This window comes from Leuciscus leuciscus, assembly GCF_965113295.1.
Source record: "Leuciscus leuciscus genome assembly, chromosome: 4".
Lineage (NCBI taxonomy): Eukaryota > Metazoa > Chordata > Actinopteri > Cypriniformes > Leuciscidae > Leuciscus > Leuciscus leuciscus.
The window spans coordinates 52,249,725-52,276,833 of NC_138728.1; the positions used below are offsets into that span (position 1 = coordinate 52,249,725).

A 27,109-nucleotide genomic window follows, 5' to 3' on the forward strand; every position below is an offset into this window, starting at 1 on the left:
TTTCGTGTCTTCCGGTGCGAGCAGACTCGCGCGAAGTTTAAAGGTTCACCGAACGTGGTTACCAAATAAGTGATTCAGAGTTCATCTCCCTTTGTGGAGGGAGAGGCGAATATGAAAATAAAACTTAGTAAATAAAATAAAACGGAGATAAGGACTCCTTAAGGAGCCATGGAGCCAGGAATTCTCTCAGTGCTCGTGCACGTCCTTAAGGAAGAGGAGCGCGGTCGCGGGCATTTCAAAGAGAGTCTTTTTCTTTGAGGTGAAGTTGCCTGCTGCGTTTGCTTCACTGAGTCCGAAGACGAAAATAAAGAAAAGACTTAAAGAAAAATAAAAGAGAAACGGAGAACGCTCCCTAAAAGGGAGCCATGTATCTTCTCACTGAAGTGGGTTCGTCGAAAAGGGAAAGAGAGCTTTCCGAAGGAGAGAGGGTTTTCCGAAAGAGAGAGAGACGAGAAACAGGCGAGTTCCGTCTTTTGAGGGAATCCCGTCCCCGCCCCTTTTTACGGGAAGGGCAAATCATCTGTCGAGATTTTTCAAGCGGGAAGATTCCTTTGTTTGTTTGGAACAGCCTCCTGGCTTGAATTCCAGCGGTGTTTGACTTAAGCCTTACGGCTCCATAAATATGAAATGTGTAAAACAATGTACATTACTGCATTCTGCTATCGGAATTCGACTCCGTTAGATTGGGAGAAATACAGAGATATCAAAAACGTCACCTGAAGATTATAGTAATACAACGTTACATGAGATATGCAGAATTACACACATTTAAGGTTTCCTCACACGACTATCAAGCACTGATATCGGCAACTATGACACAGGGAAATCAAATCCATGTTTATACATTTCTTAAGTGGCTATACCTATAGAAAATATATGATTGCAGGGTTTATTCCTCTTTCTTTGTCGGAAATTCAAATGAGAGTTGTGTTCCCCTTGAAATTCCTGTTGGGGGGGGGGTCATAAAGTTTATGACCTAGCAGAGGTAATGTTACAGGAATGTGATCCTGTTAGAGATTCATTCTTTAGAAATACACTTAAGATTCGAAGTTACACATTAGAAAACTACACCTCTATTATAAAGCAAACTAACCACACATGCCTAAAGGAATTGTACATATATTACAAGGGATAAGTTCTAACACAAAGGGATGTTTGTGTGTGTGTGGGGGTGTGATGTCACGTAGCAGGAGAAAGTTTCGTTATCTCTTTGGTGCAGAGAGGAATGTTAGTTTCAGGTTCTGGAGTGTCTCTGAGGTGCGATTAGTGTCGTAAAAGTCCATTTGCTCCAGTCTCTCTGGAGCCGGCGTATGATTTGTATTTGGGAGTCAGGAGGTTACAAGCTTTAGTAAGCTTAGCAAAGAACGTTTTGGGAAGGAGTGTGCTTAGAAAACACAGAGAGTCCGAATTCGTTAATTCAGAATAAAACGAACGAATGATTCATAGCCCATATATGCTACATCTAATTATAATATTACCGGCCTTTAATCTGCATGCTTACACCCATGGCACCGACATTTGGTTTCGCAAACGACAACAGTGAGAGTTCTAACGCAATGGTAAAAATTCTAGCAAAGCATGAAACTGTTCTGTCGTTGAGCACAGACGAACACTGAACACTAAACACAATTGACCAAAACATGTCACAGCTCTTATAAAGACCTCAGGGAACTGTGTCATCTTAACATGAATTTAAACGTACACTATGTAATTTTTTTCGCCGCTAGGGGTCGCTAACCTCTTACAATAACAAAGGCGTAGTTTGATGACGCAACATTTGCTAAGAATTATGGATCTTGTCGTCAACGTCAAGCCGACCGATCTAATAAGTTTATGGATGAGTAAATACATCGATGTTTTTATCATGACTGTGATATGAAGCAGGTCGGGATTGCTAAGAGACAGCTATCAGCTCCACACGCGACGCGAGTCCCGCGGATATAAAAGGAATATGGACATTTCATTCTACCGAACTACACACAAGTGCAGAATTACTACTCACAGGGCAGTTTATTAGACAAATTAAACTTGTGAGGTAACGCAACGCTGTTTCACTTGGTCTAACATTACACTATCACACTAAACTGCATTTGAATGTGTTGACTGTGATATGAAGCAGGTCGGGATTGCTAAGAGACAGCTATCAGCTCCACACGCGACGCGAGTCCCGCGGATATAAAAGGAATAGCAGTTACGCAACACAATCCGTACAGCGGCGCTTCCGCCGAACCCAGAGGGTTAAATGTCACATTAGTTGTGCCATATATAACCCCTGAAACCACCGGACAAATTTTTTCAATGTCTGCTCGGCTATCACCACCTCGGCCTCTCTGATCCTTTCTTTCAGTAGATGATATACTGCAAAAACCAAAAGGAAAAGATGATTCCAGTATTTTCTGGGGAGGATGCCATTTAAAACAGGCAAAGCATAAAACAAAAGAAACGACCTCCACTCAGTCGCCTTCCAGAACTTCCTTTCTTGCATAGATCGTGGTACTCTTGTGATCTCAGTTGGTGGTGAAATTTTTTAAGCACTTCGTCGACCTGCTCAGTTTGGGTGCCTATGTTTACCAACCATGCTGATGGTTTGTGGAATCTAACCACAGAGAAGTCAGCTGTCTTGTAACTCCAAGGCATGCACTATGCTGATATTCTGGAACAAAGCCTTGCACCATTTGAAATTTTTCTAGTTTCATTAGTTGACTTGGGCCTTTCACTCCCATTATGTGCTGCTGAGGTTTTGCATTCATGGCATTGTCAAAATGCTCAACTTCTGTACGAAGACAGGGTTCAGGAATAACATATGGATAGGAGCCTCCACCTCTGTGGTAACAGAAGTCACAGCCATAAATGCCATTAAACTGTTTCTTATTTTGGAGAAGTGGCCTTGCAACTGAATCTGCACTACATACAAGTGCATGCACCTTTGAAGTGCAACCATCTACCCAGGTGATCCCATTACTTTGAAGTTCCTGTAGCTCTTTTACAAATGGAATTAGGAGAGTCTGTATATTAGGCTTGCTCTCTCCAAACCAAAGACAAGGAACACATATGTTGTTCTTCCTGTCTGTAGGGTGTAGTTCTATGATTTGGCACTGAATAGGCCATACTGTATTTGGCATCTAGAGCTTTTAAAAACAGGGATCCCATCACTGTTCCAGATCAGACTGATGTCATCATCACTTATTTCACCACTATCTTTAAGCCTCCTATACTCCCCTCCACATTGCACATCACAAATTAAACCTGGAGTTGATGCATGTCTTTGGATTTTGATGTTGGGATTTTCCAGAATCTCTTTAATTTGCGAAGATAAACTGATAACCCAAAAATATGAACCCTTTTCTAGACTAGCATCCACATCAAATTCTGCCTCGCACAGAACACATTGTGTCAAACCACCTTCTTTTGTTCCAATATAATTTGAACACTGATGGCAGTAGAAATGGGGTACATACTCGCCATATTGGCCATAGGATTTATGGAAGAGATACGAGGTTGCTGGTATCAGTGCAGGGAACAGTTCATGAAAAATCTGTAAAAGATGGTCCAGAGCAATCCCGGTCAGGTTATACCTCAGGACGTAGGCCATTAGAAGGAGCAAACTTTGACCTTTGGTAATTGGTGCTCCAGGGTACAAAAGGTCATCTCCACAATTTCCATCCTACAAAATGACACATTGAGATTGAAAAAACATTCAGTACAATGAACAAAATATTCTCAAGTATTCAGGTTTATCAAAAGTCCACATTAACTTTGCTCTACTACCCGAGCAAAATCTAACATGAGTAAAAGATTATAATTATTTGTGATATGTTATTTGCTAAATATGATTACACATAAAATGTATGCATTATTCTGGGAACCCTTGGGATCGAGCACTTGTGCATATGACTTCATCTAACCATTTTTAGTTTAGTATTAGTCTCTGATGGGTTTTGATAAGTTGTCATCACTGAACTTAAATTTACAGATATTTTAGGGATTCCCTGTGTGTAGCTAGTTTTGGGTGGTCCAACACAGTATCTCAAATATTTTTTGAGTTCAAACATCAGACCATATAGTAAAATGCTACGTCTAATCATCACTATGATCAATATTTTCTAGAATCTTGTGCCTCTTTGGGCATGGTTTTATGTCAAGTCAAGTCAAGTTTATTTATATAGCGCTTTTCACAATACAGATTGTATCAAAGCAGCTTCACAGTATTAAATTAAAATAATACATCAATGTTTGTTTCTAGTGGAAAAAATGTCAGCCAGAGATCTCAATTCAGCTTTATTGTGGCCTGCTGAGCAAAATGGAAGTGACTGACATGAAAATAAAGTCTTTGTTATTCTATTCTATTCTATTCTATGGCAGAGGAATGAAATTTGTTGTTCAGATTGTCATCATAGCAAATCACTCCTGTAAAAGATAAACTAAACGCACAAAGATGGACACTGGCCTGTAAGTAATTGTACATTACTTGTACATTACTCCACAATATGCATTAATAAGATGATTGATTAATGTGAGGCAGTTACAATAGAATGAGATAACGTGTGCTTCTGGTGCTTTTCCATTACATGGTACCTGCTTGACTCGCCTCGACTCTACTCGCCTTTTTTAGTTTTCCATTACGAAAAAAAGTACCTGGTACCTGCTAACAGGTACTTTTTTTAGTACCACCTCAGTCGAGGTTCCAAGTGAGCCGAGCCGATACCAAAAGGTGACGTGAAAGCGACAGATGGGGTGTCCTGAACAAACCCGCTATTTTTAAACAGTTTAGCCAGCTGTGTTTTTTTTTTTTTGCTGCCTCCAACTTCATTTGAAACAAAATGTGTCTTCTGGCTGTGGCAACAACAACACACCTTCGACGTTCTGTGTGTGTGTCGCGTTAGGTCACGGCAGTTACTACGACGCCGCTTGTTTTACAGTTCTGCGGAGGCTCCAGGCAGAGCTTTCGCCGTAGCCTACGTACACACACACATGCTGGCTCGACACACACACCAGCGCACAAGTATAAACATCAGGCCACTTACATAGGCTATGGCGAAAGCTCTGCGTGGAGCCTCCGCAGAACTGTAAAACAAGCTCAAATGGCCTGGGGCCTCATGTACAAAGACTTGCGTTGAATTCATACAAACATTGCGTACGGACAAAGCTGTAAATGTGCGTACGCACAAAAAAAAAAACAGATGTATGAAACTCTGCGTACGAAGGATCCCACGCATATTCTCTTTGTACATCCCAATTAACGTAAAATTGAGCGCACATGCACGAGCACAACGCCCCACCCAGTCTCCTCCCTTAATTAAATCAATTTAAATATGGTAATGAGTCCACTTTGGCAAAAGAAAGCAGTAAGAAAATGGCTAAAGCAAGCAGCAAGAAACAAAACTTTACAGAAAGTGAATTGGAGGAGCTACAATCGGAGGTAGAAACGAGAACAAATATTTTATTTGGAACTTTGTCCTCCGGAATTAATAACAAAAGGAAAAAATATGAGTGGGAGAGTTTGTCTGATGCCGTCAATGCGGTGGGATCTGAAAGTCGCACTGTAAATTACCTTAAAAAGAAATGGTCTGATATAAAGGTGGACGTTAAACGGAGAACTGTTGCGCACCGACAAAGTGTGGGCAGAACAGGCAGTGGTAAAGGGGTCGATGAACTTACACCCTTTGAGCAGAGAGTTGCCTCAATTATGGGTGACACTTTACTCTCTGGAGTAGTATCTGCTGCTGTGGGAGAGTCGGATTTACTACTGGACTGCCACGAAGGTAACCAATTTCTCATTTGTTTTTACTTTGGTACACATAGCTTACCTATTTAATTTTCAAATGCATGCAATGTAGCTGACCAAAAGTACACCAGAGATTTTACGTATCCATTGCATTTATGGCAAATGCGTGTACCCAGTTAACATGTGCCTGTGTTTATTTAGACTCATATGGTGCAACAGCCGGAACATCCACTGGCACGCACTCGGAATCCGCCCCCCTGAGCAGCCAGCGCCCACTGTGCCCAGCGTTTCCAGTGCTCCCCCAGTGCTGAGGCCCGTCCGTCTGGCCGCGTCTTGACGCATGCTGTTCTGGAGTCACAACAGCAAATCGTTATGGCCATCGGAGAAATTAACAGTCACCTGAAAAATATCACTGACGCACTCACAGACATATGCCACTCATTAAAGGAATTGGTCAAAAAATGAACTTTGTCTCCGATTACCATTTATATTGTCGCAATCACATGTTGACGGGCCTGAATGGCTTGTTGGGCTGCACATACATTGGTCCTGGGTCAGGGTCATCTGGCGGTGCTGCCACCTCACCAAGTGGTATGCCATGCCTGTGCGTGACATTGTGCAGCACACCACAGGCCAGCACAATGTGGCACACCTTGACGGGGCGGTATAACAGCTCTACAACTGACCGAGTGCGAGAATGGGCATCATTGTATCTGCGCTCTCGGTCAGTTTGTGGGTTGGTGAGGGGGGTTAACAGCCACGTCTTTAGTGGATAACCGCGATCTCCTGAAGGGTTGTTGAATAAAAAAAAATAAATAAAAAAAATACAATTAGATAGAACCATAACTTTAAATGCATCACTCACCATGGGCAGTCATGGCCTAGTGGTTAGGGAGTTGAACTGGTAACCCAAAGGTTGCTGGTTCAATTCCAGAGCCGGTGGGAAATGACTGAGGTGCCCTTGAGCAAGGCACCTAACCCCTAATCGCTCCCCGGGCGCCACACAAAGGCTGCCCGCTGCTCTGGGTGTGTGTATCCACGTTTGCAGTGTGTGTGTTAACTACTCACTACTCTGCTCCTAATGTGTATGCATTAACTTGGATGGGTTAAATGCAGAGGTCAAATTCCAAGTATGGGTTACCATACTTGGCCGTCACGTGTCACTTTCACTTTCACTTTTCACTTTCACTTTCAAGAAGCCACCCATCGCACACCCTGCCAGCTTGGAGCCTCATCCCAACCATGCTGTTTGTAAGGATGTATGAATCATGGGTTGACCCAGGCCACCTTGCCACAATATTTGTTAGGCGCATTTGTGCATCACATATTATCTGCACATCTGATAATTTATATTATCTGCACATATACAAATTCTTCTTCAGATGGCGCCTTTATAGCAATGTGTGTGCAGTCGATCGCTCCGATTACATTAGGAAAACCGGCTATCTCTGCAAATTGCATTTTAATGTTTGGCTGGTCAACTGCATCATATGGGAACCTTATATACCTGGTAGACATGCGGATGATCCCGACCAGGGGTGGTAAAAGTACTCAAAAGTTATACTCATGTAAAAGTAGATATACATAAATAAAAAATGACTCCAGTAAAAGTAGAAAGTCCTCCATTCAAACATCACTTGAGTAAAAGTACAAAAGTATCCGATTTAAAAAATACTTAAGTACCGAAAGTAAAAAGTAAATATTCAAAATTCAAATATAAATGTAAATATAAATAATTAAGCAGATTGTTTTGGGAGTGATATGCAATGTTTTAATTGAACAAATGATGAGATTAGATACTGCAATTAAGAATTTGTTAGATTTGCAATCAAGACAATGAAGCACCTTAACGCAGTAGCCTATAGGGGTTGAACTTGCAATAGACATGTTCCATATGATGTTAGTCAATATGAAATCACTTAGCTAACAATAGTAAAATCATTAATGTCAACTCACCTAAATATGTTTTCTCAGATTTGAGAGTGAAGTTTTGAAATTGCATTCACCCGTGGCAGGCAAAGAAGACATTTCAGCCGATAAGAATCTCCCTTGACTTCAGTGAATTCGACTATTTCCATGAGATATGGCCATGGGTGATCCCTATCGGGAATCTCGGGATCATTGCTGGCAGCAATAGCTGCAGCTTCATCTGTTTCATCGGTCATCTTCCACTTTGCAATGGCGAACTAACTGACTGCTGCGTGAGCATAGGCTATGCCGGCAAAGAGCTCGTGAGCTCGCGGCCTCGCGCGCTCTTTTTTTTTCAAAAGAAAACCAAGTTTTTCATTGGTTTGGAAAGCCAGTGTAATAAATACTTGGGAGTGGGCATGGGGAAATGTATCGGAGTAAAAAGTAAACTTTGTCTTTAATATTGTAGTGGAGTAAGAGTGAAAGTAGATGCAAATAAATCATACTCAAGTAAAGTACAGATCCCCGAAAAAAATACTTAAGTAACGAAGTATTTTTACTTCGTTACTTACCACCACTGATCCCGACCCATACCAAAGAGTATAGAAGCCCAAGAGGCGAAACTCAATAGAACGCTCCATAGCAACAGTTGCCCCCATGACGTGACGGCGCGGCCGCCATTATGGACTGAAAACTGAAGGAAAACGCCGAAAAATAATGGGAGTCAATGGCACTGAACCAACTTAACATAACAAAAACTTAACATAACTTAATTTTTTTCTGGCCGTCATATCTAAATATGGCCTAATTACCCTTAGGAAAATGGTATTTTGGGACAAAATATTACTTTAGAAGTACTATAAGACTAGGCTACTATAGAAATACTATAGCTGCTCTAGGATATTATAGAGGCATTACAGAACATAACATAATTCTGTGATGTTCTGTAATACCTCTATAATATTTTAAAGCTGCTATAGTATTTCTGTAGCAGTCCTATCGTACTTCTATAGTATGTCCCAAATTACTATAGTATTCCTATAAGATTACTATAATATTTTGTCCCAAAATACTATAAGATTCCTATAGTACTTTTTCGTAAGGGTATGTCCCCCACCGAATCGGCTTCATTAGCCTACCACTTACGGTTTGCAAAGATACAATTATAAAATTACTGCAAACCTTTAATCTATCAATATTTATGTTCTATTATGCATTTTCCTTGTTATATGAATAACAGAAATTCATGAAATAATATATAGGCAGACACAGTAATAATATATTTATTCAAATGTTGATTTTGAAATTAGTGAACATTACCATATGATTTAAAAAAAAAAAAAAAAAAAAAAATTATAAATTAACATTTCTAAAGACAGTTAATCTTTTACATAGAATATCACAAAAATATTAACAACTTGTTTTTTCAACATCTTCAGTGAAAGTGCACACAGTTCTTTCAATGGCAAGAACAAAAACAATCTGTGAATGTCCTATTACAGGCGGAAAGGTACAAAAAAGATGTGCAATCTAGCAAGTGCACACATGAACTATAAACAGTACTAAAATGGAAGTGGTGCCATAAGATCTCAGTAATTAATCAGACACCACCATCTATTGTGTGTGCATTTGTGTATGAGAAGTTTTTTTGTATTTTTTTCTTTTTGTGAAAGAAGAGGCATTGACATAGAATGGAAGCATTAGTCAAAAAGATGTGTAATCTAGCAAATGCACACATGAACAAAAAAGAACTCTGAACATCTTTCGGAAACTAGTGTACTACTAGCCAGCTACTTGCTAGCCAGCTACTAGCCAGTTCAAGTTTTGTATAGATTTCTAAAAAAGAACAGCAAAACCTCTATACTGGTAGAGATTTGAACAAACAAACAAATATCAGTTTAAGTTTTGTATAGATTTCTAAAAACGAACAGTAAAACCTCTACACTGGTAGAGATTTGAACAAACAAACAATAAATATCAGTTCAAGTTTTGTATAGATTTCTAAAAACGAACAGTAAAACCTCTACACTGGTAGAGATTTGAACAAACAAACAATAAATATCAGTTCAAGTTTTGTATAGATTTCTAAAAACGAACAATAACTGATTGGAAGAACTGATCATTTGAACTGATTGAAAGAACTGATCATATGATGAAAGAACTGATCCTTTGAACTGATTGAAAGAACGGCTGATTTAACTGATTGAAGTGAAGTGCTCCTAGACGACCTAGGCTGGTAGTGGTGGATGCCTGAGATGGAGGACATTGACATAGAATGGAAGTGTTAATGTAACAAGAAAGGAGTAGAAGGAGTAGATGTGGAAAAGGATGATTGTGACATTAAGAGTGTGTGAGTAGCCAACAATTTACTGATGAGTTAACTTCAAGAATTTTCTGTTACGTTTCTGATTAGGCTGAGAGATGCGCCGATTTTGGGTGCGCAATACATGATGAATTCTTATCCTGTTGAATAATTTCACCAAGTACACAAGTGATTTCTTGCACTCTTCCCTGCTACACACTACTTCCCTGCACTCACTGACAACCTCCATGCTGAGTAAATAATTTCTTTCCCAGGCCAACACTGTGAATAACACTGCTGATGTGTTTCCGGAAGTTAGACTCCAGGGCTGTGAGTAAGTCCACCAGTGCAGTGCTGGGCACTTTCAGGCCCTTCTCTCCTAAGACGAGGTCAGTGTACTGTTTGTCTTTAAGGAAAGTGTATCTACTATCAGTAGGAACGTTTGTGCTAAGAAGTGTGCACTCCTTACAGGGACCTTCAGGATCAGTAAATTTTCCCAGAACCTTGTCAGCGATGTATCCAGCGATGTAGACCAACACATTTCCATCATGGTCAAAGGCTGGAGATGATTGTGCTGAAGGCTTAGTCAGTAGATCCAGGACAACTTCAGGTGGGCCGATGTCAGACCTCAGGACAGCATCACTGCTCTAGAAATGAAAACAACAAAATATAACATTAACAAATGCACTGACAAAAAAAAAAAATAAACGGTCAAAAATACAAGTTATGGTTAGGTCATTATTACTGTCACAAAATCGTTCAAAGACAATACTGTCAATAATTATGTTGTGTGCTAGATTGAAAATCCTCAGTTCTGTCTTTTGGTCTAGACCTGATGTTCTTGGAGATAGCTGGTCCTGGCTGAGCACTCTCCCTCAGAGTTTCCAGCAGTAGACAGCTGGTCCCTGCTGACTACTCTCCCTGACTTCTCTGACTCACACAAGAGATTCTCTCTCTCCCTGACCTCAGTGCAGTCCATTGAAACTTCTTAATGAAGGATAGAAGATAATTAAGCGTTATTAGTTCAAATGTAATTGGAAAGTAGGGCTGGGCGATAAAACGATAACGATAATTATCGCGATATAATTTTTCTCGATAAAACGATATCAAGAGTTTGATAAATGTTCAATAATGTTTATGCGCCAAAAGCGGAACGAATCGAAATGTTCACCTGTTTATCATGATATGTTCTGACAATAAAGAGTAGTTTAAAACCACAATTAACGCTCTGCTTTCTACAACTTTCACTTAGGAGCAAAAATCTGCCTTTAAACTTGAAAGAAATAAAGATTTGACATTTATCATGATAATTATCGATATCGACTGATATAAAAAAAATGATCGTGATAATTTTTTTTGGCCATATCGCCCAGCCCTATTGGAAAGCATAACATATTCAACATAATTAATTACTCACCACAATCAGTGGCCACTCTACAGTAGCCATGTTCTTCCATAATGCTCTCAGGGTCAACGTTGACCAGGGGACTCTCTTGAGAGGCATATGCACTGAACTGCAGCAGAAACATGTCAAGGTCTTGTTCACAATTGGTCTTTTCGGAGTTGCTGAACATCAATCCTGTGGCCACAGCTCGGTATTCACATTCAAACTGAACGGAGTCTGGGTTGTCACGATTCCCCCCACGGGCTGAAACACACACCAACATCGGTTTTCAAAGTAAGGAAATCAGCAAGACTTGGCAATTACTATATATGGATAACATTGAATATATCACATATATGTATTATGAATATAAAGTGTATTTAACATACCTCTGATACTTGAGTAGGCATTTTCCAGGCAGTCTTGATTAAGACGATTTGTTAAGAGGAAGGACACTGGATGACGTTGCCGTAGGTCAGACCACAGCATTTTCAGACACACGATGTTGTGTTGCCACCCTTCCACACATGGAATCTGCTTCTTGTTACATTTACCACCAACAAGCCTCAGGCGTGGGAGCCACTCTATGCATTTGTCCAGAAATGCCAAATGTGAAGATGCATCTGAGATTGCACATTTCAACTTCTGAGAATCCTTGAGCAGTTTGGAATTGAAGCAGTCAAAGAGGCCATTGAAGTTTTCACAGAAACGGGCAGCTGCAAGATAGTTTTGCTGACGTTGGCCTGTAAGACCCTTAATGTCTGCCAGAGTCTTGATCCCAACCGCAACTGAGTGACTCAGGACATGTGTGGCGAACCTTACCCGCATGGAGGCAAATGGAGGAAGATGGACATGCTTCTTGGTAAGACGACAGCACAAACGTATTTCTTGCCTACTGTCATAAGTGTAGAGATCCTCCAAAATTCCCCAGGTAATTTCATCACCATCCAAAGTGAAGCCACGATGACGCCAATTGTTCCGGATGTTTTTTATGAGGTGAGGTGGATCCCAAAGGCAAAACACTCTGATGCCATCAACACTGAAGAATGGCTGTTCCTTGGTCACTCCAAGGCGAGTAAGCATGGCACGGTTCCCAGCACCCTGGTCACATATAAACACCAAGCACTCCATTCCTGCCTTCCTCAGCTCGCGGATTCCATCAACAAGTATTGACTGGAGTCGTGTGTGTGGTATGGGCCCACTAGTAAAACAGTAGCCAAAGAGCTGCTTCCACTTTGTGAGCAGGCCTCTTACCATAAAAGCAGAGGCGTAGTTGGCCACATAAGGGGTGCGCTGACCTCTGCCGAAGTCCTCAAAGCCCTCAACCCTGTCAGCAGCTTCGTCATAGTGCAATGCTTCTTTTAATGACATCTCGTCTGTGATGATGGCACACAGCTTGTCGATTGGCTTGGTGGTCTCCATGGCCTTCTTCATGGTGGCTAAAACAGTGTTATTGAAACCAGTTTTGAAGTCAGCAGCCTGGATGTTTTTTTGCAAAGTGCGGACAGAGGGCATAGAAAACACTCTGCAGAGAAGCCGATAACATTTTGGACTTGCGTGTCACAGGGACAGAAAGAAAGCTTTATCCTGAGTGGTCCACCTGTAACCATGACACTTTCGCTGAGACATGCGTAATTGTGTGCGCACAAAAGCAAACGCTTTAGCAGGAAGCAAATGCTGCAGTTCCTTCATCACCCGCTCCTTATCACCTGCCCTGCTGACCTTTGTTTGTCGCAGCTGTTTCACTTTTGATCGCAGCTTACTCACTTGAGTCTTCAGAGCCCTGATCTTCATTGTGAGCGAATGCTCCCTCACAGCAGCCGTACGAACATGGCGTTGTACGGATGAAGGTGCTGCTGACACATCCTCAATGTCTCCCTCTTCCATTGATGAAGGCCCCGCTACAGCTTCCTCAGTGTACTGCGCCCGTGATGAAGGCCCCACTACAGCTTCCCCGGTGTGCTGGTCTTTGGAGGGAGGAGGAACATGACTCTGCTTGCCTGACTGACACACACACACACACACACAAAAATTAAATATAATTTCACTGCAGAACAATACTAATAAAATTTCAGATATTTTTGCTGTAAAACGTAAGAGAAGTCTGAACTTCCATCTTTTATAAATAGAATCAGTCTACCTGAATAGATATATATGTGAAATAGAAATAAATGAGCATCTTATGTTTTTTAAGTGGCAACTCCTGGCGTGTCTTCGGAGGTTTACGCTTCCTCTCGACATCTAGTGGGGGAGGTGGGTTAGGGGCCTCTATTTTTGTGGGCACAGCATCCCATTTCAGCCCACCATGGCTGTAAGACAATGACATGATTTGTAATCCTCAACCTAAGTAAACTATTTTTAACTACATCAGGACACTGTCAGAGGATGAGGGTTCAGTCATTTTGGATAATGTACTCCCAAATGCTGTACAGGTATGTCAAGTGTAGTAGATGGGAGTAGGAGTTTAGAAAAAGGAGAAAAGGAAGTAAAGTAAATTGCAGTTTTAGAATGAGATGAGATGTTAGAAGGTACTTTAAGATGAGCTAGATATTATAGATAGAAGAGCTACATATTTAAACATATTTTCAAAAAGTATTACAGTTTTATATTACACATACACATCAGATGGTCTTTTGAACTGGCTGCTGTGGAAATGGGCACTGCACACCCTGTTGGTCCGATGCAGCTGATCCAAAGGTATGCCATGAAGGGATGCATTCCTTAGATTCTGGACCCACCTGGCACACCTGCAATGTATATATATATGAAACATGATGAATAAATGTTTTCAAGTGTCAAAATTATTTTGAACAAGAAAATAGCACTGCCCTTTATGCAGAGACTAGGCTATGCAGAGACTAGGCTATCTGCATATTTGTCTGGTAATTGGTAACACCATTAATGTTCATGCACTTGGTGTGACTGGAGATAATATAATATGAATATTTTGAAAAATTGCATTGATCTCAGACCTATTGCCTCTTTACTCTAGTTGTCATTTTCCACAGTACATTTGATGCTACTGCTCAAATGCACCTTTGCAATTGCTGATAGACAGTGACTGTCAGACACATCAGTGAAGATCATAGCATTAACTTCTGTTACACTTAAATCTATTTATAATGCGAATCTATTTATAATGCGAACATAAAATGGCATTGCACCTGGTATGCATTTTCATGTAGCTAAGGCACGCACGAGATAGCAATTGCTATCAACATAGTATATTGTTATTTCATTTTAAGCTGGTGCGGGTTTTAATCAACTCATGCAAGCATCTATCATTTAGCATTCCCTGCTAAAAGAAATTCCCGCCAGGTTGAGCCTGAAAATTGTTACCACTATTTCATCCACCACACTCAAAACACCAATTTTATTCTTAAAAAAGCATGTCTATGCTATGGAAAATAAATGCGATCTAATAATCCGTCAATCATTAGTTTATAAGGCAAACTTGACAGAGATGTACTAGCCTAACATTCATGCAGATTTACAGACGCTAACAATGCTGTCATTCACGTTCAACATTCAAGTTAAATCACGACATCATTAAAATATTTCCACTTAAATGAGTTATTACCTTTGTGCATCCTTTGGAAATCAATGAAATGCCAAATCGCTTCTGGTAGACTGATAATTGTTGCAATTTATTGCAGAACACTGCTTGCGTTTCGACCACTTGCTCATCTTCGCGTGCAAACTGGCGCTAACGATTTCAGCAGCTTTCAGTCCATAATGGCGGCCGTGCCTCCGCAGCGCCATCTACAGACTGTTACCCATAACACAACAGAGTTTCGCCTCTTGGGCTTCTATACTCTTTGCCCATACCGCTGGCATTGCGCGGCTCAAAGACGACTGGCTTATTTCTGAGCGGTCTGCCAGTTCCCTTTGGAAAGAACCAGTTGCCAGGAAACCAAGTGTTGTCAGCACCTGTTATCAAAGCTGGCGTACGCAAAGTTTTGTGCATACGAAAGATTGATACATGAGGCCCCTGATGTTTATACTTGTGCGCTGGTGTGTGCGTCGAGCCGGCATATAAGACGACCAGCCATGCTGAGGCGGTACTAAAATCTGCAATGGAAAACGGACGCACAGTGTGTCAAGTCAAGGCGAGTAGAGTCGAGCAGGTACCATGTAATGGAAAAACGCCATAATTAATAAGTCCTCCTGTAGAGAACGCTCCAACACTAGCGTTTACAGACCCATAGCTTATCTTTGAAGTGTTTGGCTTAGGTTCTAGTGAAGGTTTAGCTAGTAGTATTATGGAATTCGTCGTCGCTATGTCCATGTCCATGTCCATTTAATGAAAATTCAGATAATTGGTTAAGTCAAAGTTAATAAAGTCATTCGGTTGTTGGGGACAACATATTTATCATGAAGGTGCAACAGGCGAAAATATAGAACAAATGCAGTTGTGTCAAGGAGACATTTTCAATGTACAGAGGGGATGGACTCCCGCCATAACGTGGACATTACAAGTGCCCAATACTGATGAAAGTAATAAAGTATATAGGGTCTTCCTTCGGTCAGTCTGGCCAGGAGAAGGGGGTGGTGAAGCAAGGAATGACCGTAAGCTTGATTTATGGCAGCTATACACTCCTAATCATACACACGCCAAACACAATTTTCATGGTGTGAGTGTGTGTAGAAATCAACAGAAGTTCATACACTCTTGAATAGTAACGCATTTTCTTGGTCATAAATTGGTCTAATTCATAATAATTCTTGTTTAAGACTTGTAGTACCAACAATTATATTGTGTATATTTAAACTCATAATGATCAATTTAACAAACATGAAAAACAATGTTTTACCAGTTATTCTACAGATGTTGCAACTGTTAAACCTTATTATTTTTTTAAGCTTGAAATATTTATTTGAAATGATAAATATTACTTAAAAGACTGTGAAACAAATAAAGTTAGCTATTTTGTAATGCCAGGCATGTTAAGTCAAGATTCAGTCTCCTGTTACAAATACTGTCAGAGTGATGGATGGATGGATGGAGGTGGATTCTTGGAAAGTGTGCTGTAGTCGCAATATGAAGAAATGCACTTGTATTAAAAAATGAGTCTCTGCAGTTACTTAAAGTGGTGGTGTGGACATTTTCAAAATCATTCTCTTAAACAAGATTTAAGAGTTTATGGTGTTGATGCCGGAGCAATTGTGCGTTTACAGAAAATCCAAAATGCTGCAGCTAAAATGATAAAGTCGGCAAAGAAATATGATTCTGTGACTCCACTATTAATTTCACTAAAGTGGCTGCCAGTAAGATGTAGAATTATTTATAAGATCCTCATACTAGTTTTTAAGGCCTTGCACAACTTAGCCCCAGTGTATTTATCTAGCCTGGTGGCAATTTACACCCCCTCTAGATCCCTGAGATCTGAAGATAAACAGTTGCTTTGTACTACCAGGACTAAATATAAACATAGGGGTGATAGAGCATTTTCTCGAGCAGGTCCAAAACTATGGAATGACCTTCCTCAATCGATTAGATCTGCCAAAACCATATCCATGTTCAAAGCAATGCTAAAACAACATCTTTTAAACTCTAATGGAGAGCTTTTTTAACTGGATTATTGTCTATGTGTCTTTTATATGTGATATGTTTATTTATTCTATTGTTCTGTGTTTTTACTCTGTTACTGTGAAGCACTTTGGGCAACGCCAGTTGTATTAAACTGTGCTATATAAACTGACTTCATCAAATAATGTGCAGTGTTCCCCAGATAATTTTACAGAGTTTACAGTGGTGGATTATAGCCTATTTGTGCTGAAATGCATGCACTAGCGCACTTTGCGCTTGAATTGAATTATGTCCCAGTACCAAAGTCCAAACCCAACCTACAAACCTATGCCCTTGGTGCTCAGGGTAAAGTTTGTGATGTAGCAGAACTGCATTTTTGTGAAAATGAGTTACTATTCAAGAGTGTATGAACTCTGTTGATTTCTACACACACTCACACCATGAAAATTGTGTTTGGCGTGTGTATGATTAGGAGTGTATAGCTGCAATTTTTGTTTAAGGTAATTAGGTTGATGTTTTCTGCATAGGTGATTGACACCAGTGAGGAGGAGGAGTGTTTAACTCACACTATAATAGCCTGGTTTTCACACTCACTCACTGCAAAGTCTTGCTTTATTCATACTGCATTTCTGAGCGTTCTGTTTTCTTGTCTCTCGGTTTTTGGATTTTATGCTCTGTTCACTGGATTACCCTTTTTGCCTCTGACCCTCGCCTGTTTTGTTTGCCTGATAGTTTGGACTGCCTTCCTGTGTTTGATTTTTGCCTGTGAATTGGATTACGTGTTTGGATTTCCCTTCTAAATAAAACCACATTTGGATTTAACATGAGGTAAGTTCAGCATTTTGATTGGTCTATTTATAAAGAAATTAAATAATTACACTGTTACAATTCAGAATTTCAAAATGGTTACTCTAGTAATTTAAGTATCTTAATATTTTTTATTTTTGATACTCCATTTAACTGACAGTTAAAATATCTTCTATGCAGAGACAGAAGAGCGAAATTCGAAATTCATAATAATTCTTATTTAAGACTTGTAGTACCAACAATTATATAATTGTATTATAACAATTATAACAAGTGTATATTTAAACTCATAATGATCAATTTAACAAACATGAAAAACAATGTTTTACCAGTTATTCTACAGATGTTGCAACTGTTAAACCTTATTATTTTTTTAATTCAACAGTTCAAAGTCAACAGTTCACATTCAACCTAGCAGAAAATCCACTACTCAAAAGAAAGGTATGTTTCTGCTCAACCTATTTTGAAATATTTGATTTAAATATATTTTAACACTTGCGTTTAACACACAAATAATGCATGTAGTGGCAATCTCATTTCAAAATACACAAATGTTTAAATGTTATTGTATGTTCGTTGGAAAATTGTAGATGTTTAAATCATGGACCAGCCCTAGATTTTAAGATTGTGAGCTTTGGCTGTCCATGTTAAAGAAAGGCCTTGAAATGTATAAAGTTTATTGTGATGCAGCTAATGAATGAGTTAATCATTTGTATTGTAATCTTTTTATCAGGTGTGCACAGAGTCTGGATTATTGGTGACAGTTACATTAGACGTGGCCAACAGCGAGCGAGAGAGACCATAGGCACCAATCTTGGAGTGGCTTCCCAGGTCCAGTGGTTTGGCAGGGGAGGCATGTGTTGGGGAGACCTCCTTCCCTTCTTCCAACAGTGCCTTAAAGGAAGAACTGCTCCGAATGTGCTAGTGATTCACTGTGGAGGCAACGACCTAGGAAATGTAAAAAGTGTGCTGCTTCTCAAAGCAATGAAGAGGGACCTACGTGACATTAACAGACAGTTGCCCCAGATGAATATTCTGCTGTCTTCCATCAACCAAAGGCGCTACTGGAGGCAGTTTTAGAAATGGGCTGATAAGATATTTTATTGCCCTGTAAACAACCATTGATGGCCCAATGATCACAACCATGATGGCCCAATTTTGGTTTGAAAATGGCCCATAATTCGTGTAGGTGGGAAAAGGTGGGAAAAAATTCGAAAATTTGTGAACAACGTGGTGGCTAAGTTTGTTTTGTGTGTTAATGGGAGCATTGTACATCATCCACACATACTGTTTGAAAAGCCTGAACTATTTTTAAGAGATGAGGTTCATTTAAGCCCTAAGGGAAATGATGTTTTTTTAACTGATATTGGCCCATGTCTGAGACAACTGAGATGGCCCATGTCCTTGCAAAGGTCAAAAGGTGGTCTCTGTAATCTGATTTGAAAACACAGTGAATGTGTGGTTCACCAGCTGCAGTATGTATACAGCACCAGTTGTGTGATGTCACCGTCAAACAGACCAATCAGGTTGATTGCAAATTGTTTATCGGGTGGGAGGAGCCAGCATCTGGAAAATGCTCTGGTGAGTTTTATCAGAGATAAACTTTCACATTATTACTTGTTAGTAAAAGTTTATATTATATTCAGGTTAATAAAGTTGTAATGTAACTTTTGATTAATATTGTAATTGATAAAAATAGTATAAAGTCAAACTATTAACACATTAAATGCAAGTTTATACATAACTGCCCATTCTTTTTATTGCAAACTATTAGCTACAACATTTTATACTTGTATTGATCTTTCAACCCCATCTGTTCACTTTGCTTTGAGAAACAAGTTTAATCAGACTGTTATAAATATTGAGAGAGTCAAACATAAAACAAAAACAACAAATAATAAGAATATATTTATTAAATGTGTGATCATGCTTCCTTCCCTGATATGGTCTTAAAATAGGCTTCATAAAGTACTTTATACTATTTTATTAATTACAATATTAATCAAAGGTTACATTACAACTTTATTAACTTGAATATAATTAACATGTTTATACTTGTATTGATCTTTCAACCCCAGTTTACAGTTCAAGACTCAGAATTAATCAGACTGTTATAAATATACAAATAATAAGAATATATTTATTAAATGTATCAAAACATTTTTTTAATGTAGGATATCAACTTATAACCACAACGGCTTCATCAAATGCATAATTTTATAATTTTGTATAAATGCATAATTTTCATCCTGAGATTTGAAATTATTTGGAGAAGTTTTAGAAATGGGCTGATAAGATATTTTATTGCCCTGTAAACAACCATTGATTGCCCAATGATCACCCATGATGGCCCAATTTTGGTTTGAAAATGGCCCATAATTCGTGTAGATGGCCCACTAAGTGGTTTAAAATTGGCCCATTTTCATCCTGTAATTGGGCCTATTCAGGTAAAGGTTTAAAATATTGTATCACCTGCTGCAGAAAAAGGGGTGGTACTCCAAGTGGTCAATAAAGGTGAGGCTCAGAGGCACCAGTTACTCAGTTCTTCAAGAACAAGGTGAAGACAACACTGAAGATTCCTCCTGCACTTTCTGGTGAAGACAACACTGAAGATTCCTCCTGCACTTTCTGCTTGTTGAAACCAGCTTTTTTATCTGTGAAGAATGGCTCCCAAGTGGTAAGTTCAGATCATTTGATATACCTGACATAATAAACTGTAAACATTTGATTTTATTCTACGAATGTAATATGAATTTTGTTTGTATATGACAAAACACAACAGCATGTTGAAACTTTGCATGCATGTTCATGATAATAAATGAGAAAAGGGTCCCACTTTATATTTTGGCCCTAATACCTGTGAACTTGCATGTAACTACATGTGTACATAGTGTAAAGTACAAATGTGTAACAGGACATTGTTAAAAACACTTTTTTTTCACTTCAGTAAGTATACATGTAACAGGAATTATGTAACTCTATTTTGTAACAACAATCAAAAATATACAGTATTTAAGATTCCATGTGGAAGTGGAACAACTTATGTAAAATATTGATGTTACAAAATGTAGTTACATAATTCCTGTTACACATGTGTACTTACTGAAGTGAAAAAAGTGTTGTCAACAATGTCCTGTTACACATTTGTTCTTACACACTATGAACACATGTAGTTACTATGTAAGTTCACAGGTATTAGGGCCACTTTAAAAGTCACCAAATATCAAGAATAGCTTTCACAAGTCAACTCTGGATTTTTTTTCTTTCTCTCACAGTGACAAGGATCGTCGCATCATTTCCTGTCTGCAGTGTTTCAAGCCACAGGAGATGCTGCCTAACCACCTGTTGAGGGTCTGCATGAAGGACCAGACTGATGAGGAGAGGAAAGCAGAGGTGGAGAGAGCCAAAAAGTCCATGAAGGCCTGGACCCTCCGAGGCAGAACCTGGGACTACAACGCCATGGTCAAACGGTACCCCGATGAGGCATCCAGACAGGCTCTTCTGGAAGACCTTCGTGAAAGGCATTTTTTGATCCTGAATGACCCCATGGATGCACAGGCTGAATCCAGTCACAGACCACCAGGCGCTGCAAAGTGAGTTGTTATTCACTCGTATTACTTTTCATTTAATGCAGAGTCATTAAATTTCATATTGGAACGCTGCCAGGCACACATACAGAAACATCTCTAACTCGCCTCCTTATTTGTTTTTTGTTTCATCTAATCATTCTAGGTCTGCTCAGCCGACTCTCCAAGACTGCCAGAGAGTCCTCAGAGTATCACAGATGGACATGCTGGGCATCCAAAGGAAGCTCCTGGACCAGCAGCATGTGGAAGAAGACCAAAGGACGCTTTTCCGGTACTTCTGCGAAGCCATCCTGGTCCTGAGATACTTCCAGCGACCAGAAGCAGTGATGGCATTTACAGTAAGTACTTTTACTTTACAGTGTTTCCTCAGTGTGTATAAAGTCAGTCACTCACTGTGTTCTTTATTTGTTTTCCAGGCTTCAGACTGGATCAACAAGAGAAATGTTGATGGACGAATTCACATGGAGGTGCAATCCACAAAGCAGAGTGCAACATTTTCCCTCACAGAGGAGGACTCTGCTGTAAGTTCTCTAACAGGATTTCTGCCCAGCATTTTCAAATATATGGTTAATGATACACACATTTAAAGCTTACCCAATAAATTATACTAATAAACTATACTAGTTAATTCATTTGAAGACTAATAAAGAAAATGTGCATTGTCCCTTTTAAAATAAAGCATAAAAAGAATGTGCAGTTAGGTGGTATGCAATTTATACAATTTATACTAGACTGGAGCTAATAAACTTGGTCAAATTTGGTGAGAGCATGATAAGGATGCAGCACCTGGGGAGAATCTTATCAGGGTCAGAGGTCAGATCTCTTAAAGTTTTCAGTATGCATTAACTTCATATCTGATCTCCACAGATGCTGGACACATACTTCCAGAAGATTCGTCCAGGATGTCTGCAGGACAGTGTGGACGACCAGGGCAGATTTTTCCTGTCTAAACAAGGGCTGCCAGTTGGCTACGTCACGAGCGACCTCAGGCGTCTGCATGAACAGTAAGTTTTAGCAGAATCATGTATAATAGTGTATGCATTTATACGCACTGTACCAAGAAATATAAAATGATTAAGTTGATAGTCTGGCTTATGTACTACATAAAATTCAAATAATATTATGTTCTGTAAGAAAAATACACTGAAAGATTTGAGGATTAATCTGAGATTTGTTCTTCATTGCAGGTACGATTTGCCAAGCTTTTCGAGCCAGCAAGCCAGAAGAGCCCAAAGTACTATGGCATGGTATGTGTCATCCAAAACACACAACATTCATATATTTTCTGTTTGTCAGCTGCTTCCATGGTCTGTCTAGCTTTTTGTCAGAGTTTTAACATGAAATCTTCTCAAATTTTCAGCTCTTCTTCTGATGAGCCGGCCGAGAGGAGAGGTCGGAAACAGAAAAGAGGCAGAGGCGCAGCTGACCAGGATGACAGGGACTTTGGAGCGTTTCTCCTGCAGTTTCCAGCGGCAGCGAGTAGCAGCCCGCCCACAAAAAAGAAGCGGACCGCTGCGGGGTTTCCACCTGACAGAGTGTTCTATGACAGGTGGAGGGCTGTGCAGTTTGCCAAGCGGGAGGAGCACCTCTTGTGTAAGTTGATGTGCTTTATTATAAAAAAAAATAATACATATTTCTATAATCAAAGTAACATAATTCACATTTTGGACAAGAATATTAATTTAACATTTGTCTTTGACAGCCCAGTGTTCAAGACGGCCCCCGACTGTCAGCAAGGTGTCACTGCTGATCCAAAAAGAGGATTGGACTGGCAACTGTCCTCACCCCGAGGACATAGTGTCAAAGTGGAGACCCGTCACTAGGGTGCAGGTGGAGTCGGATCCATGGATCATCACTACGATCCGGAACCAAAAGTGGACAGGCCTGGCCCTCAAGGACTTTGGCACAAATGGACAAGGTATGTAAACATAATACATACAAATTCATACCATTTTTGTCTTGTAAGCAGATATTTGTACTCCTGGAGTGAATACTAATTGCACCTTCTTTTGACCACAGGAGTTGTTGCCACCAAAGCCTTTGCCATGGGCTCCATCGTTTGTGATTACCATGGCAAGGTAATCACAGGAGCAGAGGGCCGGAAGTTGGTCGAGTCCATCAAGAGTGAGATGGCCCACCTTTTCTTTTTCCACGCTGCTGGTCGGGACCTCTGTGTGGACGCTGAGACTTTCCCTTGCGAGTGTCACCCAACAGAAAACACCATGGGTCGGATGATCAACCATTCCTCCAAGAGAGCAAACCTGAGACCAGTCCACTGCATGATGAACTTCCCTGAAGGACAGAGGGATGTCATCCTGTTCCAGGCAAAGAGAGACATTCGTTTGTGCGAGGAGCTGCTGTTAGACTACTAAGTCTTTTCGAGGAGAAGCAATGATCCTCGACTGGCTGGATGACTGAACACATCAGGCCATTCATTTACCAGTAGATTGTTGTTTTACGTCACAATACTGGGAGCTTGCGTATGGACTATCGATGTGTCATAACATTGGTAGTTCATGTAAATGGAGCGTCAGTGTGAACATTGAAATGATTGACTACATCTATGTCCTGGAGCTGGAGTGGCTGGATGTTTTTTTTTTTTTTGTAAATAAAAATAAATATTTTATACATACCTTTAATATGATTTTTGATTTTCTTGCAAAACAAAACACCAGTGAAAGGCCTGAATCTAGGCTATTTGTTACCCTTAGTCAGCATCAAATCTGCCCTCTTTGTTGAGACCAGGGTAAACAATGAATCACTTGGGTCAATAGCTTCAGCCGGGACCATAGAAATAATTAGGTTACCCTTTTAGCCTTTTGAAACGTTCTTTGTCACGTACATGTGGAATGTACATCTCATCTTTAGAATAACTAGAGCATTAGATTCATTGGACTCTATGCAAGGTAGGGGTGGGAATCTCTAGGCACCTCACGATTCGATTACGATTCAGAGGGTAACGATTATCGATTACTATTTTTTTTTTTTACTACTTGGTACTTTTAAAGCAAAGTATTTATGATGACCCATAACAAATTTACTTCCAATACTTCCTATATTAATTTTATTAATAAAACAAATGGAAGTGATTTGGCAAGTCAACTGTAAGGTTACATTTGCCAGCATATGTCCCAACATTGCTGAGAACCAACAGGAAAATAAATGTGTGCCTGTACTAGCAGCATACTTGTAGTAAATTAATACAAACTTCAGCATATTCTGAATCTCTAGCATTTAATAATAGACTTCTAACCAACATCCTCTTGTTATTTCCAATGAGCAATATAATCCTTCAGACAAAAAACATTTTGCTGTAGCAAATTCACAAACCGTTTTCGTTAAAAAATATAGAATTATGTACCAGAAGCTCTCATATAATGCTTGTGGACTTATGCATATTCTGAATAATTAGTAACATACAAAGCCGCTCTTATACACAACTAAATAATAAAGAGTTATGACTTGAAATGTTTGCTGTATACCACAATCAAAAACAGCTTATACAAAGAAAGTGAATGAACATCTGCAGAGAGTACAGTCAAAATGTAACTTTTTGTGACTGGCATTGCACATATTGCATATTGCATTGCACATATTGCATACAGATCGGTTTACAGCATATTGATGTGAAAACTAAACAATACAGAAAGCAGCTCTCATACAAAAAAAATACTAAATGGGTCACAATGAAATTGGCAATTTTCCATACGTTAGCTTTTAACGAAGAGGGTGCCGTTCGAATTTGGCGCTCAGCCATCATGCGTCTTATGTGCACGCCACAGACTGTCCGCGCACTGCACGTCCGCTTCAGAGTTCCGCCTTTTGCGTTCCGTCAATATTACGTAATTAGTCAAGTCAAGTCAAGTATATTTGTATAGTGCTTTTCACAATACAGATTGTATCAAAGCAGCTTCACAGTATTAAATCAAAATAGCACAACAAGGTTTGTTTCTAGTGGAAAAAAAACGTCCACGTTTGGTAAGGCTGAGCAATAGTATTATTGATTGATTAAATTAAATATCCCCAACTGAGCAAGCCAAAGGCAACAGTGGCAAGGAACCGAAAAAACTCCATCAAGTGACCTAATGGTGTCCTAAAACTCCATCAGGTGACCTAATTGAGAAAAAAAACCTTGGGAGAACCCAGGCTCAGTCGGGGGCCAGTTCTCCTCTGACATTTATGAACTAGAGGCCGGATTTAACTGTAAGATTAAAATATTATATGAATGCCTGGCTGAAGAGATGCGTCTTTAATCTAGTTTTAAACTGGGAGAGCGAGTCTGAGCAACGAACAGTATCAGGAAGGCTATTCCAGAGTTTTGGAGCTAAATGTGAAAATGCTCTCCCTCCTTTGGTGGATCTGGATATCCTAGGTATGACCAAAAGCCTCGAATTAAGTGATCTTAAAGAGCGCGATGGATTATAGGGCGATAGAAGATCCGTTAAATAGACTGGAGCTAAGCCGTTTAGGGCTTTATAAGTTAGTAGCAATACCTTGTAATTAATACGGAACTTTATAGGTAACCAATGTAGTGATAATAAAATCTGTGTTATATGATCATATTTTCTTTTGGGATTTTGCATTTTGGACTAACTGTAGCTTGTTTATTGAGGATGCAGGACAACCAGCTAATAAAGCATTACAGTAATCTAGTCTCGAGGTCATGAATGCATGAACTAACTTTTCTGCTTCAGAAACTGATACCATATTACGTAGCTTAGCAATGTTTCTAAGGTGGAAAAAGGCTGTTTTTGTAACATATGAAATATGATTTTCAAAAGACAGGTTGCAGTCTAGTATAACACCCTGGGCCCGTATCCCTAAAGAATTTATGTGCAAAAAGTGGCTCCTAGCGGCCAAATTCTAAGAAAATTCTCAGAGTCATGACGTTTTCTTAGAATTTCCCCTAAAAGTGACACGAAAATCCCAGTTAATATAAAAGCTATTCCTCAAGATTCCTAGCGCTTAAAAGGGCTCCTAAGGCGAGATCTGCTAATAGCAGGGAAGAGGACTTTTAGTGGCTTAGGAGTTCCTCTAAGCAGCTGCACAAAACCTTTTTTTCTCCATTTTCTGTGTTTGTAGGATATTTGTTAACAAGCCTTCATAAATAGACCAGCCAGCAATCACAGACATTGATAAAAGCTGAGCCGTGTTACCCTCGTTAAGACCACACTGAGTTGTAACGTTGCAATTTCTACTTCATTAAGGACAGCCCCTTGAGATAGGCCATCTTGTTTTCAATGGGGTCCATATGGGAGTGAAAGTACAAAATATGCCAGCTAGGATATTAATATGAGCAAATAAGACATGAATCATTATTTGAACAGGGTGTAATGAGCTTAAGTTTTCACATATTTTAGATTCTAATGTTAGGCTATAACCCCTACAGCTTACTATTCATTTTCCAGATATTTTCTTGAATGTGAAATATTATTTACAATTACAGTCTGCATAAGATTAGAGTGTATAATTATGTTTATTGATTTGAGGGTACATCCTTTGCTCATTATCACCAAAAGTTCATTTTCATCAAACTTGTAGGATCAACCAATCACGGCTTTTGGTTGATGTGATGACTCATACCTAGCAACGGGGTCAACCACACCTCCTCACTAAGATAGGATTTTCCATCCATTCCTTGCTCAGAGTTCACTGAAAATGTTCTGGAATCACTTCTAAGCTAAAACTCCTGGCAAGGAATTTTTAGGTTAAGTTAGGAGCTCTCTGAGAGGATTCTCAGAATCTTTAGGGATACGGGCCCAGGTCTTTTACTGTAGAGGATAAAGTAACAGGACATCCTACAATGTTAAAGTTGTATTGTGAGAGGTTTTGTGGGCGTTTTTTTAAACCGATAAGTAATACGTCC

At 39.6% G+C, this 27,109-nt stretch overlaps 1 protein-coding gene across 1 annotated transcript; it reads right to left on the minus strand.

Moving 5' to 3' along the window:
- Positions 1-9,807: 9,807 nt before the first annotated feature.
- Positions 9,808-12,281, minus strand: LOC309496226 (uncharacterized protein). The gene is made up of 3 exons (XM_082166181.1): positions 11,709-12,281; positions 11,353-11,583; positions 9,808-10,582 (listed from the first exon to the last, which is right to left on the minus strand). The coding sequence occupies exons 2-3, from the start codon at positions 11,437-11,439 to the stop codon at positions 10,169-10,171; spliced, it is 501 nt and encodes a 166-aa protein (XP_082022307.1). The 5' UTR covers positions 11,440-11,583; positions 11,709-12,281; the 3' UTR covers positions 9,808-10,168.
- Between the last annotated feature and the right edge of the window lie 14,828 nt (positions 12,282-27,109).

Excerpts from the sequence above, each read along its gene's own strand:
- LOC309496226 (XM_082166181.1), bottom strand. The coding sequence starts at position 11,439 with ATGCCTCTCAAGAGAGTCCCCTGGTCAACGTTGACCCTGAGAGCATTA. Across the intron at positions 10,583-11,352 it reads TAGAGTGGCCACTGATTGTG|AGCAGTGATGCTGTCCTGAG; the intron begins GTGAGTAATTAA and ends TTTCATTTCTAG.